The following is a 25,641-nucleotide window of genomic DNA, read 5'->3' as shown; positions in this document are numbered from 1 at the left end:
CTTGGAGCAACATCCAAGGGGTTGGAGAGCAACATGTTGTGCACAAGCTACTGGTTGAGGATCACTGCTTTACATCATCTCCTACAGCACATGTGCAGCCTCCAGCAATTCCAGGAATTTCATTCTGGATCAGCCATAGTCTAATCATCGCACATGTACTGTACATACATTAAATCACAGGGGTAGGGTCTAACTAACCCAACACCATTAAAAAGTAATGGACAAACCCAAACTCAAATATTTTCTTCTGTATCAATATTAAATGTGCATCACTAACCATTTCAAAGCTGCTCCTAAATTCTTCTCCCCACCCCGTATGGAAGCTCATAACCATAGGCAAGTGAACATTTACTTTCATATCATTACACTTCATCCAGAATAAATCTTAATAAGCATCAATAATACAGCAAAATAAAAGTCCATGTTGTGTTCATAGTGATTCTGTATACAAGCCCCCTTGCCGAAAACTGGTATGAAGTTGTCCTCATATTGTTTCTTGTGGTCGCAGGGTGATCTTCCCCATAGTGCAAATGAACAAAACACAATCCATAAGACTTCGGTGTTAGTGGTCATGAGGAGTATGTAGGATACAAGGAAGGTTCCCACTGTGCAAGGCACAAACAGTCCATGTCGGAGACCCTCATTTTAAACGGAGTGGTCTGCAGAGGAGGGGTATAAATTGCAAGGTTTCTGTATTAAAACCGCTCTCTTGGTAGGAGGTCACACCAGTTTCTATTGACGTTTTGCAAAATGCTGTTGGTGATGCAGGATTTCTCGGCTTGGCATTGAGCTTTATGCCCTAATAATGTGCTCAGCTTGTAGATATCCATCAGATCCTGACAAAGAGTCAGCTATCAAGTGGAGGTTCTTCAAAAGATGGAACACATTTATGGTTGCAGGCAATTTTGGTTGGTTAAAAGTAAATATTGTATATATGGACAATACACACAGTCTTCCAATGTCCGTTTGCTTATCCCACAACCATCAGCTCGCCTGAGCAATATCTTTGGTCAAGCATATTCAATGTCTCAGTTCTAGGTGGAGTCCCCATCAAGACTTTAATCATGGACTCACATAAATGGGACAGTATCATTATTGTAAGGCAATAACGATGCAAACTGCCCTACGGTTCAGGGCTAAAGTAATACAACCATACCAACACCTATCTTCTTCCCCATCATAAACTCATGGGTTCATCTTCCTCCATTGGCTCTTCCGGAGGCCTGTGTCAGGGGATAACAATTGATATTTAATATGTTTGTTACCTACCATGATAAAAACAAAATGACTATTTGAAGACTTTGAAGAGTTGTTCATTGTGTTGCCTCCAGAGGAGACTGAGCTGAACCCCAGATGTCTGCACTTTCCTTGAACAATGCCTGCTCTTGAGGAGATATTTGGGGGATACAGGGGGTGAATGAAATGAATGAATGAATGAAATTTCACTTACCCACTGGAGCATATTCTGCACACTATGGGGCAGATTTATCAAGGGGCGAATTGAAAATTAGAATTTTTAATTTTTTTTTTGGTCAAAACTGTCAAATTCAACTATGCAGTTATTTAAATTCGATTCAAATCTTTTTAAAAAAGATTTAATTAGATTTTTGATATTTATCATACTCTAGCCCTTTAAGAATTCGAATTAGACTATTTGCCACCTTAAATCTGCAGAATCACTGTTGTAGTCAATGGGACTAGGTCCAGGGATCAATTTAGAGTTGTTTGCAGCCTGACATTTGAGTTTTTTTCGGACAAAAAACTTGAATCGAGTTCTTTAACTTTGAATCAAATTCGATTTGAATTCGATTCGAGTTTTTGGGTCGATTTAATTGATCCGCGTTTTAAAAATTCAATAAATTTCGATTGGTCAAATCTCTAATTTAAGGGAGTTTAGGGGTGCTTTTAAAAACTCACATGAATCCAAAACTCGACCTTTGATAAATGCGCCTCTATATGTTTCTGCAATGTAACCTCTGATTTGGTATCTAAGTGACTCCTGTACTCACTTCCTGAGATAAAGGTATGGGATCTATTTTTTGCTGGGTTTTGGAGCACTCTGGATAATAGTGGCAGTGCTTGATGTAAATGGTATTGGCAGGAGTCCAGTACAGCTACTGACTGTAGAAGAATGAAGGCGATTAGTTGGACATTTTCCCAAAAGATGGAAGTGGAGAAACCCTTGAGATAGCCTGGCATTCAGCTTTGATCTGGGTCTTGTTCATGTCCTGATATTATAAATAACATTATTTACCTGTTTCCAGCTACCACTGACAAGGAGGCTAAAGCCGTCACCGTGTCTACTTCGTCCCGATCGTGTTTCTGGGCTTCCAGTAGAGTGTACTGAACCTTGGAGGAAAACTGCTTGACTGACGTCCAGTATTTACCTGCAACAAAGACCCTGTCAGTAAAATATGCCTACTTGCCCGTGAGCCAAGTGGTGCCACAGTCACTCTGACTAGACGAGGAATTGGAAGCTCGGTCAATGGAAACAATGCAGAGTAGAAATCATTTTTACTCTCCTTTATATCTATAGTACTGACATAGAGACTGCACATCATACCAACATAAACACAACTGCTAGAAAATGGACAATGCACAATGGTTGGCACCTTGCATAAGCCTAGTTACAAATAATAGTAAAATCGGTAGGATACTATGAATAGTTAGTTTCCAATATGAGCTCTTTGGCTGATCTAGCAGTACTACAGGGTACAAAAATTGGGCAAATTCCAAGTTTTTTTGCACTTTATACCCTGACAAATCACTGCGCAAGTTAGAAAGCACCAGCAGGTGCAGTCACAATGCAGTCCTGCAGTCAGTAAGGACAGAGCTGCCTTTTGTCAGTCACCCACCACATTTAATATATATATTACAATATAAAATAAATATAAAACACATTAAATTTAGGTCCATGCAATAAGAGTGCAGTGAGGAGCATCTGACTGACTGTATTTCAGTCCCATTAGCAGCAATATTACAGAATATAAGACAACCACAACATCCAGATAAACCGTGCCTCCAGGAAAGACCACTGTGAGGAGTTGGGGGGGAGGGTGTCGAGGAGGAGTGGTTCCATTCTAGTAGGACCCTGCTGTAGGCTTTCAGGGAACCATGGCCAATCTGGCTTCCCTAGGCATATTTTAGAGAGCTGAGTTCTCATTAGTTTCTGTTATTAATTGACACACACACACAGAGCCTTATGACAAGTTCTTTGAAGTTATGTCTTCCAGACTTGAGCTGCCGAAGGAACGTCCTTTTGTGCTTCCCAGCTGGATGGGTTTGCCACACATTTTACTACATTTTTATATACTACATTCCCTGCAGTTTCAGCTGATACAAGGCCTTTGTCTTCCAAATCAATCAAGCCCGCACCCTCCCCACACGGCGAACACCCCAAAAATAATGAAGACTTACTTTGGACATGTATGACGGTTTCCAGAGAACACACAGCATTTTGGTTGGGCCTCTGTCTTAAAGTCTCTTCAGGGAGGGGATCCAGCTGGAAGAAAAGAGGACATCATTATGGGAACTAAATATAAACAGCATATTTTCTCAACGGCAAATAGCACTTCAGTACTTCATAAAGAAAGTATAATCGCCCAACTCATTGTAACGTATGGGTTCAAAAACAGCTTGCATGTTTGCAGAAGTGGAACAAACATCAACACTTTTCTATGTAGGATTTAGCTGCTGCTGAACTATAACATCATAACCTGCCAGGTGTTCGATGCATTGGTTTTGTTATTGGAAAACTAGAGGCTTTTAGTTACCATCTTTTAGAAACAAGTAAAATATCCGCTGCCCAACCATCTGAAAATGGGGTTGATTGCACAGGAATTTATTGGGTACTGTAGAGTTGGGTACTGTATGAATGCACTAACTGTGATGTGTAGACTATGCCTTGGATGAAATATTAGAGATTATAGACTTCCTGATATTTTATCCAAGGCAGTGGTAAGCCACTGTTGGACAAGAAGAACGAATCATATGAAATATGTGAACTGTTCAAGATTAGCATTTGTGTTACTGTAAACCTAGAATGTGTGAGTATTAAATAAATCCCACCTCTACTCAGAAACAGTGTTAGAGCCTTCTATCTATCCTCTACCTTATACATATATGCCGCCATTCACCAAGTTTCTCTCTTTCTTCTCGGATATCTATTTCACATAGTTCCCTAAGAGTGTGGCTGGCCAAAGAATGTAATGGATCTACTGCAGGCAACTTGTTGCCCAGCAGGTTCTGCTTAATGGCACCAGCTAACCACTGTTGAACTGCATGTAAAATTCTTACCTCATTTCCCAACAAGGCCGAGACGCAGGCCTCTGAAGCATCGCATATAGATGTCAGATCATGGCCTCCCTCTAGAGCAAGCACCACCCGGCCTCCTGCTAAGCTCATGAGCTGCCGTGTCATGTGCCCAAAGCCTGAAAGTAGGAGAGCAAGATGGTGAATAAAGGTTCCATGAGATTTCCAGCAACACCAACGAGTATTAAAAATAAAAACAGTCCTTAAAATCATTTCCCAAAGCCAGATCTGTTTGCCAGATGTCCTTGGCCATGGCACACACTTACATTTTGCTGTGACTTTATATCCTCCAAGAGGAGCTGGATGCCCTTCAGCTGCATCAAACCCAGCAGAAACCAAGACGACATCTGGAGAAAACTCATGGGCAATTGGCATTACAACCGTCCTGGAAAGAGATGAGAGATTAATCAGGCTCTCTACATTTTTTATCGCTATTTCTCTATTTAAATCGTTATTTTGTAAAGTCTATTAATACTGCACTTCTATGGCTGTGATGTACATAATAGTGTAAATATGCCCCAGGCAATAATCCATAAATTGTCTTTACAGAACATTGCTTTCTCATAGTTGTTGTAGGACACAAAACATCAGTAGGAAATGCCACATTAATTGACTGAGGCAGCGCTCGCAGAAAACAGCACCGGGATGCAATTACCGTGGTCAGTGACTATAACTGATACTGTATACAGCCAGGGAAGCAATATGACAGCTCCGTTGGAACACAGTAAGCTATATCTGGCCCTAACTGGAAGCTAATTCCCTACTTATCAGTCAAGTTCAGAATGTTTTGTTATACAGTGTCACAATCACAATGCGAGGGAAATATATCATAAACCAAGACAGAATATTACTGGGTGGATGTGCACGAAGCCTGTATAATACAGGTATGGGACCCGTTATCCAGAATGATAGGGAGCTGGGGTTTTCTGAATAATGGATCTTTCCGTAATTTGGATCTTCATACCTTAAGTCTACTATAAAATCATGTAAACATTAAATAAACCCAATAGGCTGGTTTTGCTTCCAATAAGGATTCATTATATCTTAGTTTTGATCAAGTACAAGGCACAGTTTTATTATTACAGAGATTAATAATTAAAAAAAATCTTGATTATTTGGATAAAACGGAGTCTATGGGAGAAAGCCTTCCCATAATTTGGAGCTTTAGGGTTTCCGGATAGCACTGCCTGCTCATATCACTGTATTCCTAGCTGTTTGCTCTTCCCCTTTTTAAAAGGTATTAACATTTAAACACTGCCAACATGTTATTCAGCAATTTAGAGAGGTTTGTCATCATTTGAATGGATTTCTGTTGACAGGAGCTCACAATCTAAAGTTCCTAACATGCCCTGGGATGGTTAAATGCACAAATTACGGTGCAGCCCCAGTGTGTCCCAGTCATTGGTCTAGACATGCCTATCGCGCATGGACCCACCGCTAATGCCTAGCCCACAGAGCTAACACTCTCACTGCCCATAAAAACAAAACACGAGGAAACAGGAATCCTGAGCAGAGCCGTGAGTGGAATCATGCTTTTTTTGTGCAGTAAACCTATTTATAGAAACCCTTTCATGTCAATCTGATCCAGATGTGCAAAACTGGGCGGGGGGAATGGGCTCATATGTGGAACAGAAGTAAGACACTGCAGCGGACACATGTAAATTCCACTTAACCCCTCGTTGCCTGCCATGTGATGCGGAGCCTGGTCTCTGGGGGTAACTTATTGCAGTTAGTGGAAGGGCCAATGTACAAGTGATGAAACAGCTGGGGAAACGTATTATGACTTCCATCCTCATGAAGGGCAGCCAGCTTCCGGAGCGCTCAGCAGTAACATTCCATGTTCTCTGTGTAGGTTTATAATGGCTGGAGATGGCTGAGATTAAATCCCGAACAAACACAAGGGCAATGGGGTAATAGGTGGGGATGTGCAGTGCATGAAAGAATGCATAACAAAATGCATCACAAAATGCTGTGTACATAAATTCAGCCCTTAGGGCAGCATGCACATTGTATTTGTGTAGCTTAACAGTTCTGGGACTGGATTAGTATAGAATAAATAAAACTGAAGTCACTGCATTTATAATTATATATAGGGGTAGGATCTATTATCAAGAAACCCATTTTTCAGAAAGATCCAAATTAAGTGAGTAATTTAGACTTTAATTCAGACTTTAATTTAAGCAAATAATTAAAATTTGCATCAATTATTTCCTTTGTTCCTTGTAATAATAAAACAGTACCTTGTACTTCATCCAAACTAAAGGTGGCCATACATGGGCAGATTAAAGCTGCTGATATCAGTACTTTAGACCAATTTGGCAATTTATCGCTCATGTACAGGGAGTTCAGACTGGTCTCCCTGATCGATATCCGGCCAAAAATTGTCCAGATATTGATTGTGCAGGTTTGAGTTCTCTTGCCGATTGAGAACCACATTGACTAGTTGATGTGGTCCTCATCCTGTTGGCCCATTTTCTTTCATGTAATCCAATATTTTGGCCCAAGGGCCGAACGATCAGATTAACTCAATATCTATCTGCCTTTGGTGGGCATATCGGATTAAGATCCGCTCGTTTGGCGACCTTGTTAAACGAGCGGATCTTATCGTGTATGGCCACCTTAAAATGAGAGACAAAACAATTCTATTGGTTTTATTTAAAAGGCATGTTGTTCATCTCATGGAAAGACTCCTTATTCAGAAAACCCCAGATCCCGATCATACCCATACTTGTAAAAGGATCTGCCATATTACTTGCCTCTGCTCTCCACTCATTTCAAAACATTTCATCTAGTGGTTAAAAAATGTGATGTCCTTATGCGTGCAGATCCCATCAGCCAAGGCAAATATATTACAACTCAGAGTTGGGGAATTTATCTCAATATTTTCTGAAAACTACTCCAACCAAATCCACACTGTTTTTTCCTCATTATTTATCAATACACTTTCCCTAAAATTTTCTTTGCAGGGAAAAATAAAACTCATGAAAGACCTAATGGTAAAAAATTTTCGGAATTTCCACCCGAAAACTCAGGTTTTTTTTTTCAGATTTTTGCCCTGAAAACCACAAAATCTTTTCATTATTGCACGAAACCCAGCGCAGATCAAAATATCTTTGGGACTTCTCCCATTGACTTATATACAACCTCAATAGGTCTGAGATGCCGGATTTTCGGATTCAGATTTTTTTCCATCTTTGGGGTATAATAAATCACTAGAAATTAGTGGTGTTTTTTCCCAGTAAAAATTTGGATTTTATAGTGAAATTTTTTTTTGGGTTTTTGGCATTCAGAGTTTAATAAATAACCCCCTACATGTTGAGAAAATAAAACTAGAAGGCAGCTTCCGGTAATGCCTTCTGCGCTAAATATTGGGTTATAAACATAATGATACTTGTTGAGCCGGGGGGCAGGCTTTGGTCAGTGTTTGACTTGGCCAATTAGAGTGCATTTAAAATGGAAACACTGTAATGTTTATTTAAACTGGGCTCTCCTTACGGGATCTGTAACTTTCCCCTCTTAATAAACCTAACAAATGAATTTAATAAAATGACAATCAATTAACGTTAACTCTGATTACTTCGCAAATGTCCTGGTGTCCTTTAGCACTTTTTAAAGATCAGCCAGTTTCCTGTATTTTATGTAAATATGCTTTATGGCAGTAACGTCAAAGAGTAAATAAACAATGTATTCTGTAAGTCTCTCCAGGAACAAACCATGCATTCTGTATTCTCTCCAGGAACAAGTAAAATATCACCACCCCCACCATCACAGAAAACTGACCATATGACCTTTGTATATAATCACAGTGTATTTATTGGAAATTGAGCAATAGGAGCAAGGAAATTACAGCCAGCCCCTTTCTTATTGTAGCGTCACTTCTCTGCACGGCTCACCACAAATCTGGCTCACATCCTTTTTTCATGAAACAGGTACAAGGCTAAAGTTAGACACCCTTTCCTCTGTGGCCATGCTAGCTTTGCATTTCCCACAGGGCTAATTATGGCTCCTGAGTTCATTACTGTCCCACATACATCTGCTCGTTATGCTGGTGCTGCCAGTGCTGTTCCTTTAGTTGCATGTAGCCAAACAAGTGACGTTGAAGAACAAAAGCTACTTTTTTTTATCTTTTTTTCCCTGTTTGATATTCCGAAGTATTTATAGGCATCCTGTTGCCTGCGCAATAGGAGTAGGAAGGCAACATTAAAGAAGCAAAACAACTTCTGTGCATTGATTTTCTGGGTGTAGCCATTTAAACTGCTGAGATGGAGAACGGTAGGATACGAAGAGAATACACACCATAAGTGTAATAAAATGAGCATTGCTTATGAATAGTTACAGTGCAAAGAGATCTCCCTTGCTGCACAGAAATGGGTGAATTTTGCATTTCCTGGATATCTGCTCAAGGATCTATGTGTCATAATGCACATAAATCATAATTACTGCAATAAATGGAATGTTCCTGGAATTTAATTCCTGCAGGATGAGCCTTTCCGCAATGACTCTCCTGCTGTATGACATGCGAAAAGAATGAGACAATGGCAAAGCCTAGGAGTCCTATCTATAAGGCTGACATTTTATTGGAAATAGTAACGAATGTAGTGTAGAACAGGCTTATTATAGAGCAGGGACCTGCAGCTTGTGGCTCCACAATTCTTGCTGACGTTCAATGATCAGCCACAGGATGGAGGTCCTTACCATAACAATGTGCAAAAAGATAACAGTAACTATGCAATACGGAACACTATGTGCAGGCAAATCACAGCTTTGCTACAGTCAGCTAATGCAATGACCACTTCTGTGAAACATCAACACACAGCTAAGAAGAGGAGACTCAAGACAAGTTTCAGCAGCAGAGGCAAAGGCAGAGAAACAGGGTAGAGAGAGAGAGGTGCTGGTAGTGAAGAGTGGTGTCACTAAATGGTAATAAGGTCCTCCTTGGATTATGGGTAATAGGCTGCATGCCACTCTGGTAGCAAATGGGTTAACTCAAGGACAATCATCATTAGTATGTCCATGCAAAAAAACACATATTACACTTCTAAAGAACAGAAAAGCTACAATGGTTGTGATTGTTATAGACAATATTGTAACCTTCACAGATATATTTTTTCTTTACCCCTGTGCTCACCTTTCAGTATGATCGGGCTCCCAGTGTATACACTTACCAAAGGGAGCAGCGACAGCCAGTTCCATCTTTGTTTTCCAGGAGCTGAACACCACCAATATTGCCCGATATACAACATTCAGTTATGTTATATTCCATGTGCTATTTTTAGCCTGCACCTGTTTCTTTCCCTCCCATGCTTACATTTTACTAAGCTCCCTAAATATATCTGTGAAAGATCCAATAATTTGGATAGAAATTGTGTCCTACGATGCTGAGTTGAATGTATGTTTCCTTTATTACATCCCACTGAGGATATTTAGGGTGTGCAATGTCACAGTGCAGCACCAGTTACATGTTGGTTTCATAGTGTGATGTGTCTTGGCAAATGTTCATTCACTTAAGGTTCATGTAGTGCCTATAATGTGTACAAATGGAGGGCCTGATATTGTGGTGGGGCAAAACGAGGCTGCATTGACGTTGCCTAGGAATACCTGTACTGTGGACACCCAGAGGGATTCAGTCCCCAGCTCTTCTCATCCGGCACTTTCCAACAGCACTAAAATGCGCTAAAAGTTCAGAAAAGACAGAAACGAAAAGGAGTGAAAAGTGGGAGCAGAAAAGAGGAAGTGTGAAATCTGGAAAAAGGAAGCAGGAAAGACAGTGGGAGGGTAAGACGGCAATATGAAGGCTTACCGAAAAGCTGTGAGGTATTCCACGTCCCCCATTGGAGGTTCCAAACCGCCTGTCCATGCAACATTGACATTAAAACCTTCGCCATTCCCTGCACCAACCTAAAATAAATAAAGAACAGTCACATCTTTGACAGGCAAGGGGGAAAAGCAAAAAGCAAATAGCAAATCTCTTCTAAGAAAATTGTGGTGAGATATTAGGCCACTATTTATTTGGTGGCCAGAGTACCAAAAGTTCCATCTGTACTGGGCAATGTTGATCCTGCATGTTTTCTCCCTGGAAAGTGTGTTTCTGGTTACTGCTGGTCTCCCACAACTGCACCCATTATCACACGCTCTTATTTCCTGCAACTGCTTTTCTGGTTTCTGCTTTCGCATTTGCATCTCATGAAAGGTCTATTAAATAGGTACTGCAAACTTAGGTCTCTTAGACCATCTATGTGGTATACCCGCTTTGGATATAGGGGATGATAGGTGTTGAAGTCAGCAGCATTTGGGCTCTGGTTGCTGGGCTTAGCTTTGCATAGGCTTCACTGTATTGGCAGAGCTTAAAGGTCATGTAAAGGCAAGAAAATAAAATCTCATTTTTACTTTCTTCAATGAAAAAGAAATCTATCTCTATTATACTTTAATTAAAAAAATGTCTACCATTTTTATAAGAAACCTGACTTTTTGCAGTGAAATTCTCCCTTCATTCAATGCTGTGGATAGGAATTTTCAGATGGTCCCTAACTGCTCTGCAGGGAAACAATCATACTCATGAACAGCATGGGGAGCCTGCCGCCTTACTTCCCAGCCCTGCAGAACTCAAGCAGCTTTGTTTGTTTCCCTGTAGAGCAGTCAGCAACTGTGTAGAGTAGGATTTTATTTTGGCGTTACATCCCCTTTATGGTTTCCAACTCTGCTGCAGGGACAAAGATCATGGAGCCAGATTTAAACAGATAAACTTGGATTCTATTTGGACGATTATTTTGCTACAGCCACTGGTTCTGCAGAGTTGGAGAAAGTTTGTATTAAACAAACAAAATCTATAAAATCCACATTAGATTACATGATAACAGGACCCAGTATATTCCGATTATTAATCAGTCTTGTTGTATCAGCTTGTGGCAGATATTATTTAACGTGTGCTATTTTGATAATTTATGACGATACCCATGCTTAACCTCCCAACTGAAGCCCAGACCACGCTGAGCATGTGCACAGTCTTGGTCTTGCAAAGATATTTAACTAAGTTAGAAGATGGTGACCCCATGTGGCCAACTTTGTTCATTTATTTGATTAGGCTTGTACGTTCATGTTTATGTTTAGTATACAAAATACAGCATTTCTAGCATTATTCTATTTTAGACTTTACTTCCCCTTTAAAGGCATCTTTAAACGGGTAAAACAGAAACAGGAATTCACGACCCACTCTCTTTGTAAGTAAAGGACGACATCGGTATCAAAACTCCCCATCTCATCTCAATGTTATTGGCTTGGCTGTTTAATCTTGGCTTATCGTGTAGTTAAAGTGTTAACAGCCCAAGAGATAAAAGTTCTCTCTGTAGGCATAAAATGATGAAATTCAAGCATTCTGTCCATCATTTTTATAACATGGGTTTCAAAGGAGTTATTTCGAGCAGGAACGCATATTCCCCATCTGTTCTGCATCTTCCCTCCCTTTTTCTCACAAAATCCTTTGTTCCTCAGAATATCAAAGTGATGATGATAAAGTGTTTACAATGCAAAATCCTCTTAGCCCTTCACCCCAGAGTCCCTTCTGTTGTAGAACTTGCACATGATCTGGAATGTCAGTTCTAGATTCCGTTATAGCCTTTTGATGGTGTCATATGGCTGCTATTAGAGCCAGAACATACAGCCTTTGGTTTACCATGAAACCTACGCATCACTACTGTGTGACAGGCGGGCTGTGTCCCTGCGCTGCCGTGGAATCTAACACTTGTGCAATGTAACAGTCTCATGATATCGGAAGATCTGCTAATTCTTTAGTCACCTCGTCAGCTGCTCCACTGCCTGGGAAGAAGTTGCCGTCGTCGTGCCGGTGCAAAGAGATATACAGCACGTTAGGGTCCGTGTAAAATACTCGTTGTGTCCCGTTTCCATGGTGTACATCCTGAGGGAGAAAGAGTTCATTTAGGATATATATATATATATATATATATATATATATATAAATATATATATATATATATATATATATATATATATATATTAATGTTCAGTTTCAATGCAATAAGTAGTAATTTTGGGTTTAACTTACCCAAACAAGCGGGGGATCCAGGTGCACAAACCCCAAACCTTCAGCTCAGGAAGGCAATATAGCAGATAATAAATAGTGATGGGCAAACCGGATCACACTCCAAAAATAGATGTAGTAAAAAAAGTCCTGGCCTATGACTAAGTGCCCGTATGGCACGAAACGCGTGAGGCCTTTGTTGTGATGTTTTTGCTCTAATAAAAAAAACTTTTTTACTACATCTATTTTTGAAGTGTGATCCGGTTTGTGCCAGCCCATCACTATTTATTATCTAGAAAGAGATCATTGGTTCATAAAACACAAGAACGGAATATGCTTCAAAACGCCCGACTTCTCCAGTAAATAGTGGAAACCATAAGTTAGAGGTTGAAAACCACCATTCCTCCAGATATCAACCAGGCCAAACCACATTCAGTGATTCAGTCAAACCACAAAGGAGCACAGAATCAAGAGCCAATAAAGAAACCTGTCCATATCATAAACTCTCTTTCCAGATAATGTGCCAGCCCTGTAGCTGAGTGAAAGCCTGAAGCTTGAACAAACTCAGATCTCCAGGTTATTGCATTACAAGAACAGCCTACACATCTGCATGGCCGTTAGCCCTCAGCCAGAAGGGTAGACTTGACTACAGTATATCAAAACTTAAGGTTAATGAGACCATAGCACTTTCTCCAATTAAATATGAAACCATGGCAATAGGGAAACCATGCTGGAATTAAAAGAAAACCCAAACCATCGACAACTCCAAACCAGATAAACCACATCTCACTCACTACGGATCCACAGTTTTATCCCATCGCGATCACAGATCCAAAACAACATCAAAAGTCCAAATTCAAACGATTTCACCTCCCAATATATGAACCACAAAAACGACTCCCATGACCAGGGGGAAAGTGCAAGTGGAACCGCACTTCAATTCCACACCCAGGGTGAAACTACTTTAGGGTTTGTAAATTACATGCCACATAGACAAACCCATTACTTTAAGTGCTAGTAACAGAAAACCACAATGCACTGCCCCAGTGCCAAGTCTTCAGAAAAATGCTAAATTCTTCCAAAGGAAAACCGAACCACACAATAAATATTTTTGATTCAGGTATTTTTCCTGCATTCGTTGAAAACCTGCTATAGCAACCAATCAGTGATTAGCTTTTTAAAGCCAGCTGGAAGTAGAACAATGAAAGCAGCAATTTGATTGGTTGACACCGATTACTGCCCATTGGCAAATTTGCCCAGTTTTGATAAATGACCCCCACTTTGTTTTATGGGCACAATTTGCCCAAGTCTAGAAATGTCACAGCAACCAGTGACATGCTTGCTACACTGAACAAAATTATATTTCTTACTGTACCGTTACCTTTAGCCCATAATTTTATTTAACCCACTAATTACAAGAAAATCTCATAGTTAACTCTTCTGATACACCTTTGCTACCAAAACTGTAATACTCCCTAGACCTTTGGATAACCCTTTAGATTATTGGTTTAAAGCCGATGCCCTATGTATAACTTAATTTAAAACTGCCCAAAGTCACTTTGCAATTCAGGTATCGGATCTTGTATCCGGAAACTCGTTATCAAGAAAGTTACGAATTACGGAAAGGCTGTCTCCCATAGACTCCATTATAATCAAATAATCCAAATCCTTAAAAATCATTTCCTTTTTCTCTATAATTATAACACAGTGCCTTGTACTTGATCCAAACTAAGATATAATTAATCCTTATTAGAAACAAAACCAGCCTGTTGAGTATATTCAATGTTTACATGATTTTCTAGTAGACTTAAGGTATGAAGATCCAAATTACGGAAAGATCCGTTATTCAGAAAACCCCCAATCCCGAGCATTCTGGATAACAGGTCCCATACCTGTATTACTATTTTTTTAAGACTTCATAGTATTATACTTAATTTACTGATGTATCCCTGCTTAGTTGTCTCATGCCTGTCACAGTCAATAATAGAACTGAGCAGAGAAGCTTCAAAAGAAGAATCCTGCTTCAGTAAAATAATTTCAGCCTAGGCTGAACAGCAGGAGACAAAGTATATGCATGACTTTAGCAGTGTACTTAAAGAAGGTAAATAAAAAAGTAAGAAGTAAATAGAAGTTGTCAGAACTGTGAGCTATTGCACATTAAGTTATATAGAAGAGTATATGTCCCCTGCACGCTACTACTGATCAATGCATGTGTTATACCTACAGAACAATAACCACCCTTAGTACCTGTTTACAATTCATTTTGGCAAGCTCTATAATAAAGCAGCTGCCATACAAAGACAAGGGACTATCACTGTTTGCACTTACCCAGTCTACAATGAGGATCTTTCTTACATCATGTCTTAGTTGCAGCTGTTTTGCAGCAATGGCCACTGAGTTAAAGAAGCAGAAACCCCTATAAGGAAAATAAAGTCCATTTATCAGCGTACACTCCTCTGTCACATGGTATAATGATCGGCTCCATGTATGGAACAGTATAAACTCATAGAAACACATTGATCTGTAAAATAAAAGACTTTTCTTACATTGCTGTTGAGGGGTCTGCATGATGTCCTGGAGGTCTCACTAATGCAAAGCCATTCTGCAAAAACGAAGAAGACAGATATTAAAAATAACCATCAAAAAATTAGGGATGCACCGAACCCACTATTTTGAATTCGGCCGAACCCCCGGAATCCTTTGCGAATTAGGGGTGGGAAGGGGAATGTATTTTGTTTTGGGACAAAAAGTCACGTGATTTCCCTAACCGCCCCTAATTACATATGCCAATTAGGATTTGGATTCGGTTTGGCAAGGCAGAAGGATTCATGCTAATCCTGCTGAAAAAGGCTGAATCCTGGATTCAGTGCATCCCTACAAAAAATCTGTACACGGCAAATAATGGGGTGATTTACTAAAATTCTGAATTTTTATTTTCTAAATTTCAGCCCTTTAAACCTTGTAGCAGAAGGGAAAAAAATTAATTTTCATTTGCTATTGTATCCAACAGAATTTTCTGTGAGATATATATATATATATATATATATATATATATATATATATATATATATATATATATATATATATATATATATATATTTATAATGTATTCATGCCTTGTGTACTCAAGACAGATAGACTGTAAGCTCTATGGGACAGGGACACGTGTCACATAAGCCATCCCGTGAAACCTATTGACAGGACATGGGTTTCCTTACCTTCAGCTCTCGGCTGGCAACTTTAAAGGCCAAGTCAATGACACTGCCTGCTGCAAAGCGTGCTGCATTGGAGGAGTGGAGTTCATTCCAGATGGTGTCACTGTCCACCTGTCAGAGGAATAATAAGTGGATGAGACTCTGGTGCTTCAGCATGTGAATAACTGTATCAGTTGCCTGCATGATTGGTTTGCACAGGTATGGGACCTGTTATTCAGAATGCTCAGGACCTGGGGTTTTCTGAATAATGGATCTTTCTGTAATTTGGGTCTTCATACCTAAAGTCTACTAGAAAATCATGTCAACATTAAAAAAAAACCCAATAGGCTGGTTTTACCTCCAATAAGGATTATTTATATCTTAGTTTGGATCAAGTACAAGATACTGTTTTATTATTACAGACAGAAATCATTTTAGAAATCTGAATTATTTGGATAAAATGGAGTCTATGGGAGACCGCGCTTATGTAATTTGGAGTTTCCGGGATAACAGGTTTCATAATAACTGATCCCATACCTGTACAAGATTTATATCCTGACAGGTTTATACTAAGGGCACCAAACTGTGCATTAGAGAAGTCCTGCCCAAAATTACACTCCTTGTAACATCAATGTGCATTCTCCAGGCACCGAATGCATCGTACACAACCTATGGTAAAAAAGTTTCAGAAAATACTGACATACCCTTATATACTCATTAATGATGTCTCAAAGAGAAGGCTGTGTGAAAACACCATTGCATACAATCATTTTGCTCTCTACAGAATTTCCATACAGCTATTATGTGTATACTGGGCCTATTATTTGACACGCCTTTTAATCCTGGGCCAGACTAAGCGCAAATAATAATATTACATTATACGAAAAGCCCTTGCAAAGACAGGGGGGCTATAAAAATCTCTGATAGGGCTACATGAAACCCGGTACAGGACAGAATTATGGATAAAAGGCCACACTAACACAGTCAATGGGGGAAATTTACTAACCTGTGAAAATTCGCCAGCGATGGCTTCGCTCAAACAACGGTAATTTACTAAAATGCAAAGTTGTGTCCAGGGAGCCGAACGCTGGTGAATTTTCGGCAATCAAAGAGAAGATACGCTAGCGTTCAATTATGCCTAGCACAAATTAGTTAGAGGTCTTCGCTCAGGCTAATTTGCTTACGGTGGGAAATTATAAAGTTTAATGAAAGTATATGTCGCAGCAAATACATTACATTACACATGTCCAGGGAACCTTAATAAAGAAAATAGAGTTGGTATAATGCCCTACACATGAGCCCACTGTATAGTTTATGTGCCATATGTTAGAAAATGTATGGGGGAACCCGTTACCCAAAAAACATTTTTAAGGACTTTTGCAGCCTATCACTCTGAAAAAAAGAAAAGACGCCAGCGTTTTTTGGGACTTATAAGATTTTTCCACTAAAAATTGAGGAAGTCCTATTCACGTCGCCTGGTTTGAGCTGGCGAAGGTAAGTCTGGGAAAGAGGTAACGTTTGGAAAAATCTGCATCTTAGTGAATTTGCGTAGCTACGTCCATTCGCCAGAGTGAAAATTCACCTGGCGTTAAGAGTGCGCAGCAACGCTAGTGTCTATCTCCTTCGCTAGCGAAGTGACGCCTGCACCCGTTAGTAAATCGCCGAAGTAACAAAATGACATCACAAAATTGTCGCCAGCGTTAGTCACTTTGCCCTTTAGTAAATGTGCCCCATTGTGTCAGTGTTGTTGGGTCTCAGTGTGTCATTTCAGATCTATCCTGGGTGACATGTATCATCTACATGTAGCTGTTAATAGGCATGTATCTTCTGTAGGTCATTACAAGTACCTGAGGGAGTTTAATACATCTGGCAAAGGAATCCTCGGATGTCTAAGTGTATTAGCAGGCTCGCGAGCCCAAGCTCAGAACTTTAATGTGCAAATGTATAAAACACATAATGATTTTGGGTGAGGCTAAAGCCCCAAAAGCCTATGCCTGCTTGTGCCTCTGATCTCAATTATGGTTTGTTTTTAAGAATAAACGCACTGGAAAGGAATTTATTTTATCTTTTTTTCTCCTTTTTCTTCTTCTTCTTTCATTTCCCGTGAAACATCTTGTTTTCATCAGAATCGCGTCAGCGCCAGGGAAATAACAAAGGAGACACGGAAAAACCTGGGGGATTCTGGGATAATCAAAGCCATGTGTGAGGCCTTAACTCAATCATCCCCTGAGGTTTAGATTGCCTGACATACTGCTCGAGTTGGGTGAATCAGGGTAGAGACGTGCTGCAGTGCAGAGGGGCAGAGCTGTGCAGAGCCGTAAGCCACTCTGTGGCACCGAGGGTGAATTTCGGGCATTTTGCCTGATGTGTCTTCCTATGAAGTGCCCAAATGCTTGAGATTGTCTGGGCATTGAGGCAGTGCTGGCACTTTTAGGCATTCAAAAGAAAGTCACAGTACACACTTTTCTAGAAGGAAACAATGTTGTGGTGCCTAATATTTATACCTGGGTACCTTGCAGGGCATCAACCAGAAGTAACTAAAAACTAGACCCCCACACAAGGTTTCCGCTGAAAAGAGTTTAACCCATTTATTAAGAGGCACATAGGGGTAAGAATACTGGGATATTTTCTTCCAAGAGGCTGTATGTATCTCCCTCAGTCTGAGTTATTCTCCCCCTAAATGCTATCCTGTTTTTCTTGACATACTCAGTGACTGTTAATACATGGGTTACATACCCTAAACAGAATGTGTGGCTCCTGAATATTTACTCTTACTTTCCAATTTAACATTATAGGAAGCCGAAGTGTGATTTGGGGAGCCTTATATGCCATAGGACGAATATACAGGTATGGGACCTGTTATCCAGAATACCTTGTGTTTTCCGTATTTTGGATCTTCATACCAAGTCTACTAGAAAATCATGTAAACATTAAATAAACCCAATAGGCTGGTTTTGCTTCCAATAAGGATTAATTATATCTTCGTTAGGATCAAGTACAAGGTTCTGTTTTATTATTACAGAGAAAAAGGAAATCATTTTTAAAATATGTATTATTAGGATAAAATGGCGTCTATGGGAGATGGTCTTTCCATAATTCTGAGCTTTCTGGATAATGGATTTTGTACTTGTAAATACTTAGCGTGTAGGCTTGGGAGATATCACTTTGTACACACTCAGATGGCCAATACAGCAGCAATGACTGGTTTGTGTGTGAGGTACCTCCTTTCCGAGAAAAAGCTTTAACTTTATGGGATAGTATAGACAAATAGTGTCAGGGAAGAAGCGGCAACTGTGTTATAGTGTGCATAATCAAGAAAGTCGTGTCAGAGGAAGGGACTGCAACTGTGGGGTATAGCTGGAGGAGATGAGCAGCCTTTTTCAATCTGATTGGCTCATATGCAATTGTCTATGTGCACCAGGCCCGGACTGGCAATCTGTGGGTTCTGGCAAATGCCAGAGGGGCTGCTATAAGGTGCCATAGAAAGTCAGTATTTAGTGGGCTGGTGGGGGCTGTTTGGGTCTCTGTGTGGGCTGATTGGGCCTCTGTGTAACTGAAATGCCAGGGCCTATTTTAATTCTCAGTCCGGACCTGATGTGCACATACCAATCAGAGAGGCATGCAGGCGAGGGGAGAAGTGCTTTGCACAGTGTGGTTGTGGTTCAACAGCTGGAGAGGGGCAGGTTGGATTTTAAATATAAAGCTGAGAGCATAAGAATAGTGACACACAGATTTAATTTGCTGCACTCCCTGTGCTTTGTTCATGTGACAATAAATATTTCTTGCTCTGGGCACCTAAACAACACTACATCGTCCCTTCTAATGTCTGATACTGTGCAATAGCAACAAGCAATAACTGCTCAGGATCAACACTGATGGCATGATACTCACTGAAGAATTCTTTTTGCATTTGCAGTTGTGCAGGACTGGTTCCCACTCTCATTTTGGCATATATATTAGTGTATGTGGGAAACTTTAGTACATATACTTGTCTTATAGGAATAGCCTGTTAGTGAAGGGGTAGTAAAGCCTGTGCATGTGTGTATATCAGTGAGGTGGAAAGTAGTAGTGTGGGAATGAGCAGGGTGATCCGATAGTGTGTACCTTAGTGTATAAATGTACCTTTGTGTGTAGTATCAGAGAGAGTTGGACATATCCTTATGTGTAGAAGTAAGGGAAGACAGGTTTACTCTGTGTGTGGCACTTATATATGAAGGTTACCCTGTTGCATGTATCAAGTACCAGGGCATTTTGTCTGTAAAAAGGAAGAGCTTTTGGGATTATTTATAGAGTATATCTGTGTCTACTAAACATTTCTACTTACCCCAAGCCCTCCGCACGGCAGTATTACAAACATCCTTTGTGACATAATTCCTGTAAAATAAACCCCACGTTGGTAAATTTTGCACAGTAAACGATACAAAAGAACAACCTCATTTGCAAAGGAACAGAAAGAAAATATATATACCCACATTTCTTTTGAAATACACACTTTGGGGCAGATTTATAAAACAAATGACAATTAAATAAACCAAACAGCACCACTTCAAACACTATGGCATGCTGTGTGCATGATGCCAATTTATAAATCCTGGTATCCTCTCGAGTTATCAGCAGCTGGAGAGAAACTGCTGCAAACATTGTAATAATCAAAAGGCAGACCTATACTTCCCCCTAGTGGAAATATAGCGCCTATCTGCAATTCCTACAGGGTGTACCTAATAAATGCTGCTGAAGCTCTATAAACCTTAGAATAGATTTGCACTTTGTTTAACCAATATATGTATATAGGAGAAAGTTTGGGTTTTTCTGTTGTTGTATTAATACCAGCGGCCAGTCAGGCCAGGCTTTTTTTAACAGAGCTTAAAAAAATGACAAGACATTACAACTGACAAAGTATGCATGTATGTAAGAGAGGGAGCAGTACCTGCAAGCTTGCGGTTATCCAGTTTGAGTCTGTTCAGGGGGTTGGTTCCAAAAACCAGGACATGGGTCTCTGTGTGCACAGATTGCAGCTCCTCTAATGTAGCCTTCCTACCCCGGATACACTGAGGCACAGAGAGAGGAACATGGATTAAGGAACATGCATGTAGAGGAAAACAAATTACACACACACACACACACACACACACACACACACACACACACACACACACACACACACACACACACACACACACACACACACACACACACACACACACACACACACACACACACTGGAGCACACTTATTTTCCTTTATTGTAATTTTTGTTGTGTTTGAATCTTATATTTATTTTATTTATCTTATTTGTTTTTCATCAGTAATGCACTGCAGATGCAGTCAGTGGCTTTGGACAATTACAGTAGCAGTGAGATGCCAACTAATTTCCAACCTGCCATATTCGTGGGGTCCTTTCATAGGATGGAAGAATAGCCACAACATTTACTAATATTAAAATAATTACCCCTGGTGCGTCATTTTTACCTAGTCATGACCCTGACAGCCATCTACACTTACTTCACAATGATTGCGTAAGCCTCTCTCTTGTAAGCGGGACCAGATGCTCTGGATTCTACCAGCATGCTCTGGGTGATTGCTGTTGTCTCCACAAGTACACTGGTGTTTCAGCATTACCGAGTCATACACAATTCCTATGGGTAAGAAAAAAATAAAAAGATTATAATATTAAAGGGGGAATAAAAGGTATCATCAGCTGACAGAGAAGAAAGCTCTAAATGTAGTTCACTAATTAAAGGGGAAGTTCACTTCAAATTACCCAGCAGTTAATAGCCTTACCCTAAGGAGTTGCATTTAAAAAAAAAAATATAAAGCTGTTATTTTGATTATGTCTTCATCTGCCCATAAAAATATGTAGGTGAGGCTTTGTAGGAATTACCAGCTAATTTATATGTAGTAGATATAAATGGTATATATAGTGTGGCAAAAGTAGGGCAAGGGGGTTCCTAGACCCACTGGATTATGAAGTGCAGCAGTGCAAGCCTCAGATTTGTGGTTATAAGGATCCAAGCTACAGCCATCGAACAGTTTCTACAGCTCCCAGCACAAGATGAAGGCTATCAGGGGTACCAGAATCAAAGCTACTCATTAGACATTCATGGTACAATATAAATATTTGCAAATTAACTAGTAAAATCAGTAGCTTTTCTGTGTTTCCTTAAAAAATTGCACAAGGTGAGCTTTGAATTTCTACAAGTCCTGATAAAAACAACAAATGTGCCACAGCATCCTGGCATATATTTGGAGAACAATATTGTATTGCCCCAAAATCAGGTTTGCAGCTTTGGAAATTATACAGAAAGAAGCACTTAGTCTAGTTCTTTGTTCAACACATTCATTCGTACCTTAATTTTTACTTGAGAGGATTGCATGGCATTGGCTTTACATATTATTCTATTCCTAGTGTGGGGATGATGCAGAGAACATCACTTCTGTATATGTGGTTTACAGCTGTAGGTATAGCATCACAAATCATGGAAAATACAGCCACGTTAAATCTGACGAGGCTGCACATTACGGTTATTTAACAAATATACATAAAAATGTGTATCAATATACACATACATGCATGTTTACTGCTATATTTGCTGTACTGAAGGACCCCTGTGAAGCTGAAATAAACCTGAACGTGCTGTTATAATCTGCTCATTTACCCCACCCAGGGGCCACAAAGCTGGATTTAGCCCACTTGAGGTCCCAAATGGGAGTTTAATGGCAGCTTTGGTACATCTGTTTGCACTGGGACCAGAACATATCCAAATATAATACATAAAAGCCATGAATATCCTGTAAATTATATCCTTATAAACGGTGAGTTCTGATGTCATCAGTTATAAACGGTGAGTTCTGATGTCATTTCTGTCACATGACTCACCGAAACTTGTGTATTATAATAAATAAAGTACCCCCAGTTGTAAAATATGAGGATATTAGAAGTTACCTCGGAGTTTCCTGACCTGTATAAAAACACTCGGCCTTCGGCCTCGTGTTTTTATATGGTCATGAAACTCCTCGGTAACTTATAATATCCTTATATTTTACAAAAGGGGGTACTTTATTCACTATATAAACCTCAGCTATAAACGGAGGTTTGCGTGCATTAGGGGGAAGCGTTGTACTGCTGTGTACGGTTTATAAAAAGATCCATTGTCTTTTGTGTGCACCCTCGAAAGGTGGCACTCAAGCAGTGTTACTGTAGGTACCTGTAGTAAAACGAGGCTTGGTAGCTTGTTCAGGCATAGGAATTGACATTGCTTTGGCAGAAGGCTCTTGAGCTGGCAGAGATGCAGAGGCTGGAGAGGACTTTGCTCGGGAAAGTGGGCGATGCCCACCTGGCATCATTGGGATCATTAGCGTGTCCAGTGGCCGCTTCACAGGTCTGTGGAGGCTGGATTCATATACATAGGCCTATGGAGGAACAGAGGGTTAGCAGCTTCCTAAGGCAGACTACAGTGCATGGGAGCACCCACAATAACAAACAGGTGACATTTTGGAAGGTTGTTATTTCCCTCTTTGATTTCCTAATTAATACATTTTAATTATATATATATATATATATATATATATATATATATATATATATATATATATATATATATATATATATATATATATATATATATATATATATATAAAAAACATTTTAAAATAAAGTATGCTTTATCGTGTGCAAATACATGTATTACTCGCTAGCCTGCTATGGATGGTAAATTCTTGGGCCCCAACTGTTAACGAACTGGCCCGATAATACAGTGGGAATCGAGTTTCTGAGTTGACCTATGCTGTGCCGTGTGTTTAATGGATACACGAGTTCACAAGATCAAAGAACGCTGGCACAGAAAGGGTTAAAGTAAAATCAGATTTATACTGATCTATCAGAGGGGCATCATGCAAGAGTATCAGAGGATGGTGGGATTTCTCTGCTAGGTCCCTCTACTGGAAGTTGTGATGGCAGGAGAAAAACAGAAGGTGCATTAGTACCTGCGGATGGAAGGAGTGCTGCTGCTGCTGCTGCTGAATTGTTTGCTGGCTGCTGTTGAGAGTCTCATGTTGCCCAGTTCGCAGTGATTCTGATCTGACTCGGGCAGGATTTCCTCCCAGATCATTGGGCCGGTCATTTGTGGGGCTAGAACTCTCATCCATTTCCTCTGACGGGATCTGGGACAAGCGTGGCCTCTCACTGGTTTTCTGGGAACGCTGCTGCATGAGAATCATTTGTTATTGTGTATTCATTGGCCCAGATTACAGAACTCCAATGTGTGCACAGACATGCCTGATTCAAAAGTGCCAATATCTGAATCCAGAATATGGTCCACTAGGCATATCTGCCGATTATTACACTCTTTACAGCTTTTTAATTCCCCCCCCCCCGGATCACAAATAACTCCCAGTGGCAGCAGGATTTTGTTGTTCATGGCTCTCACCCCCCATGCTTGTTTTATATACCCCAAATCGTAAACCATGCTCACCCTACTTAACTGCCGATGCTGCTTCATATGTTCAGGGAATATGGAGTACTGCTGCTGATACAGCAGCTGCTGTTGGAGTGTTTTGGGGTTTTGAGGAAGAGGTTCCGAGCGGGTCCGGCTCAATGGCTTATGGTGATCAGGGTTTATGAAAGCATGGGCAAACTGAACAGAGCCTAGGCCTTGAACTGGAAAAACAAAACATTAATATGCATTACTTAGAAAGGCCGAAGGCACAACATGTAATAATTACAAGCATCGCCAATATTGTGACACAGAGGCTTTAACGTCAGTGAATTTCCTAATCCTATATCTTTATTAACTGCTAATTCTCACTTTAATGGTCATACTCTGTTTCCTCTCAAGAACAAGAGCAAAAGGAAGAATTAGAGAGGAGGATATACAAAAAACATAACTGATCATAAGTATTAGTTGCGAAGAATTGCTCATTTTCTAATGCTATGTACCCCTCCCCTCACAGATTGTGACACATCCTTTGTAAAGATGTCTTTGGAAGATAGTGTTGCAATATTTTTAGCAGTCACAAGATGGCAGTATGAACCACACATCAAATGCAAACGGCACAAAATGCATATTTTTTCTTTACATTTATAAAGCTACATCATTCTGAAAGTGAAATGGGTGAGTTTATATTATTTATAACATGTAGTGCTGCTCAAACCAGTCTAGTTGATACCCCAGTAGTGCAAAGGATACTCTCAGTGGCCAGAACTATTCCTTGTGGTTGCAGGACCCAGGATAATATGCACTCTGTGTAGCCCTATTCTCAATTCTGGTTGCCAGGAGTTAACATACAAAAACAGGCCCAGGGCAGCTGGCTTCTGCTTGCAGCCCTTGTCAGTGAGGCAAACTAGCAAAAATGCTGTCTGTATAGGCTTTGGTGGTTAAAAAAATAAAAAAAAAGACCAAATAATCAGCTTAATATGATGAATGCACCAAATTCAGGATTCTGCCATTTTCAGTAGGATTCTGATTTGGCCGAATCCTTCTGCCCGGCCAAACCAAATATGCAAATTAGGGATGGGGAGGGAATTTGCATGACTTTTCGTCACAAATAAGGAAGTAAAAAATGTTTTCCCCTTCCCACCCATATATGCAAATTAGGAGTTGGATTCAGTTCGGTATTCAGGTGAATCTTTTGCGAAGGATTCAGGAGTCCAGCCGAATCCAAAATAGTGGATTTGATGCATCCCTACTTAATATACAGCTGAATATTACATTCAGACAGAGAAGCTGCTTTTTTATGATGTACCAGAGCCAGTCGTAGAGTAAACATTGGCACAGGGTATTTCAACACCATCAGGGAGTAACTTAATGAGATGAAAGGAGAGTTTGTTAGGTCTCAGCAACTTCCAAAACACTCAGCTGTTTGCTTTTGCGGCTATCAATGTTTTCACTGAAAAGTATGCAGCCTGGCTGCTCATGCCAGTCACCTTATACCACATAAAATATGCAACAAATACCATGAACATATCTGGTGCCAGCTGTTTTAGAAGGCATGCAGACACTTCTTAATAATGGCTGCAGTGATTAACATAAATCTGTTATTGGCTCGCCACAAACCTGACACTCCTTATAAAGGAATCCCTTCTGTATTTATTATTCCTGAGAG

At 40.1% G+C, this 25,641-nt stretch overlaps 1 protein-coding gene across 5 annotated transcripts in view; it reads right to left on the bottom strand.

Annotated features, from left to right (window-relative positions):
* Positions 1-331: 331 nt before the first annotated feature.
* Positions 332-25,641, bottom strand: part of hdac7.L (histone deacetylase 7 L homeolog) — a 197,107-nt gene continuing 171,797 nt past the window's right edge. For 4 of the 5 annotated variants that reach the window (XM_018247526.2, XM_018247524.2, XM_018247520.2 and 1 more), the window contains 16 exons: positions 24,012-24,196; positions 23,524-23,742; positions 22,746-22,950; positions 21,043-21,176; positions 20,468-20,588; positions 19,865-19,914; positions 15,565-15,672; positions 14,893-14,948; positions 14,675-14,762; positions 12,104-12,223; positions 10,112-10,209; positions 4,578-4,696; positions 4,297-4,430; positions 3,418-3,502; positions 2,255-2,387; positions 332-1,223 (listed from right to left, as the gene is read on the bottom strand). In XM_018247526.2, the coding sequence (XP_018103015.1) occupies positions 1,178-1,223; positions 2,255-2,387; positions 3,418-3,502; positions 4,297-4,430; positions 4,578-4,696; positions 10,112-10,209; positions 12,104-12,223; positions 14,675-14,762; positions 14,893-14,948; positions 15,565-15,672; positions 19,865-19,914; positions 20,468-20,588; positions 21,043-21,176; positions 22,746-22,950; positions 23,524-23,742; positions 24,012-24,196 (1,901 nt within the window). In that variant the 3' untranslated portion in view covers positions 332-1,177. The remainder of the gene's footprint in view (positions 1,224-2,254; positions 2,388-3,417; positions 3,503-4,296; positions 4,431-4,577; positions 4,697-10,111; positions 10,210-12,103; positions 12,224-14,674; positions 14,763-14,892; positions 14,949-15,564; positions 15,673-19,864; positions 19,915-20,467; positions 20,589-21,042; positions 21,177-22,745; positions 22,951-23,523; positions 23,743-24,011; positions 24,197-25,641) is intronic. The other variant, XM_018247522.2, reaches the window with a different exon arrangement.

Source organism: Xenopus laevis, chromosome 2L (assembly GCF_017654675.1).
Source record: "Xenopus laevis strain J_2021 chromosome 2L, Xenopus_laevis_v10.1, whole genome shotgun sequence".
NCBI lineage: Eukaryota > Metazoa > Chordata > Amphibia > Anura > Pipidae > Xenopus > Xenopus laevis.
This window is presented reverse-complemented; position numbering and strand designations above follow the sequence as displayed.